This window comes from Gossypium hirsutum, chromosome D03 (assembly GCF_007990345.1).
Source record: "Gossypium hirsutum isolate 1008001.06 chromosome D03, Gossypium_hirsutum_v2.1, whole genome shotgun sequence".
Taxonomy (NCBI): Eukaryota; Viridiplantae; Streptophyta; class Magnoliopsida; order Malvales; family Malvaceae; genus Gossypium; species Gossypium hirsutum.
In genome coordinates, this window is record NC_053439.1 from 40,475,552 (window position 1) to 40,478,512 (window position 2,961).

The 2,961-nt window shown below is 26.6% G+C and overlaps 1 protein-coding gene across 1 annotated transcript; it reads right to left on the reverse strand.

Moving 5' to 3' along the window:
• Positions 1–1,450: 1,450 nt before the first annotated feature.
• On the reverse strand, positions 1,451–1,957 carry LOC107949902 (uncharacterized). Its single transcript, XM_016884667.1, has one exon. It carries the CDS (start codon positions 1,955–1,957, stop codon positions 1,451–1,453), a length of 507 nt encoding a protein of 168 aa, XP_016740156.1.
• Between the last annotated feature and the right edge of the window lie 1,004 nt (positions 1,958–2,961).

Here is a 2,961-nt window from a genome sequence, read left to right on the forward strand (position 1 = left end):
AAAGAAAAGATAAAACAGTAGTAACCAAAATTGAATATCTACAACATCTATAGCTAACATATCTATTTGTTTGCCCTTAATTTATTTATTTCCTTCTTGTTTTTGCATTGTAAAAAAATTGATTCCAAAAATTTCAATTCAGACTTAAGTTTTAAATAATTTAAATTTTTTATGGGTTTCATAATAAAAGTTGAAAAATATTTAACTAATTTATTTAATTGCAAGCATGAACCAAAAAATTATAAATTACATATCACTTTGTAAAGAATACATTTACTGAACAATTAATTTATTGTTTTATCTTAACAATATATTATATTTTAAATAAAAAGATAATAATTTAAATTAACTGTTTTATTATGATTTTTTTCTAAAGAATTATTATCAAAAATATATTTTATTTTTCTATTTTTTAATTAAAATTTAACTTGTTTAGTTATTTTTATTTTTAAAATTTATATTTATTAAACCATCTTTTATAATTAAGTATTGAATTATATAGTAAAAAATTAAGTATTTAATTTTTAATCCCTTAATTTTATTTTCAATTAGTTTATTAAAAACAACTTAGTTCAATTATACACAACAAAGTTTAATATTGATTTAATTGTGTAAATGTAACTTTGATTTTAATTTAATTTTATATTGTGATAAATAAGACTATTTTTATGTTGTAAGTAAATGTAAATTAATTTTACATCTATCACGATGCTAGTGGTTTGTGCAATATATTAAAATAAAAAATTCATATTTACAATTCCATAAAATTCACATATCAATGTACATTGAATGGAGGCTCATGTGTAATTTATTTTAAATTATGTTATAATTTTAATATTTTTTTATATATGTTTTAAATTATTCATGTATTCATATTATTTTATATATGCTTATAAATTCTAATCTAAACTCAAAAACCCAACTTGGTCAATCTGAATCTAAATAGGGTATAGCTTGATTTAAACCCAAAAAGTCAAGAATCCAAACTCATTCAATGGTAACTTAAATTGACATGAACTTGAAATGACAAAATAAGTAACCATACTTATCTAAATTTGAAATAATTCAAACACCTAATAATCCAATCCCAACTCTCAAAACCAAATTATCAAGTAAGATCTAATCTAACTTAAGAACTTATTAATTTTTTTCATTGAAGAAAATAAAATTCAAGCATAAAAAATTTAAAAGATAGAAATAAAAACTCTCTAAATTAGGCGAATAACATAACTCTCAATTCAAACAACAAACATAATGTTTGAATGCTAAAAAGGAACATGATATTGGTGCTTTAGTTCAAGGGAAAGACTGTGATTTGTGAGCAAAGTTAAAAAACACAACACCATCGTAACATAAACTGATAAAATACCTTTGGATCAAAAACCATAATAAAATTAAACAGTTAGCTCAAATGATCTTTCATTTCTTTTAAGGGAAAAAAATTATTGGTTTAATGGCCATTGTTGGGGTTGATGTTGTCACCAAACTGGAACATCATCCAATCGCCTTCCACATGAGTTTTAGGATTGTTGTTGTTGTTTTTGTTCATCAAGTCCATGATCCATTGTTGCCTCTTCATTGGATCCATGTTATTCACATCCGGTTGCACAATATCCTTTGTACTTGTCCTCGACATTGCTTTGGGCATTACCATCGTCATCAGTGGAAGTGCAACCATGGATGAGGACGATGATGACGATGCCCTTTGAGTATAAAGGGGTGTCATAGCAAATGCATCCATCCTCTTGTCAATATTATTAATTTTTTCATTGAGATCATTTATGTCCCTAAAGTTGAAACCATGGATGACCCATTTACCACAAATGTTATTGAACATGATTAGAGTCATCTCTTTTTCTTGGTTGTCCTTGCAATGCTTCTTGAGCTGTTCCACTACTTTGACAGTCCTTTGGGAGAGGAAACTCTCTTGGTTCACCATATTCTTTCTTTGTTCCATCTCAAGGATCATCCTGAACTTGGAAAGCACTTGTTGGCCTTCTATGGGGGATAGCCAGACCTCGAGTTAGGATTCATAAGGACTATACATGATAGCACAAGCGTTGATCCCACAAATGGTACTCAACTCACTCATCTTTTTCTTCAAACCCTTATTTCTTTTCTTATAGTTGGCTTTCCTTGATGAATCATTGGTGATATAAGGAAGCTGAACCTTCTTCCTTATCATGGCTTGCAAATCAAAGAGGGAGATTTCAATGGTTTTTTTTTCTTTTTCATATGTATTACTTACCCAAATATGGATGCTTTATATAGAGGTGAAGGGAGTGAAAATCTTCTCAAATTAAATGACAATAATAGCCAATAATTTTAGAATATAGAATATAGCACTATAATGAAATACAAAATTTATCAATTTGGTAAAATAAAAAATATGTTGCTAGTCCTTTGTACAAACAAAATTTGAGATTTAGCCTTTGTACTTATCAAGTTAATAATTAAGTCCTTCAACTCTTTTATTTAAAAACATCCGTCTAATAATTAAAATCGCAAGTATTTTCCATCAAAATTTATCAATTTGGCAGGTTGATTAAGCCGTCCTCATGTGGCGTGGTATATGATTGACAGAAAATAATCATGTTAAGTTTATAAAATTTAACGAAAACTACGAAAAATGATATTGACGGGGATAGGATTTTTAAATTGAAAAAGAACAAGGATTGAATTTTTAGCTTTTCAAGTACGAGGGCTAAATCATTAAATCGAAAGAATTTGAAGGACTAATAATATATTTTATCTATATTTAAAAAGAATCATATGCATTTTCTATATTAATTTATAAACGGTAATTTCAGATAAAAATAACGTATATATAAGTATATAAAAGGCAAATGTTCACACATACCATTCATGCATGTGCACCATGGCAATGTTTAGTTATTGATGGTAATCAAATATATAAAAAAATTATTTGTTCAAAAAAAAAGATGAATAATATTATTTTGG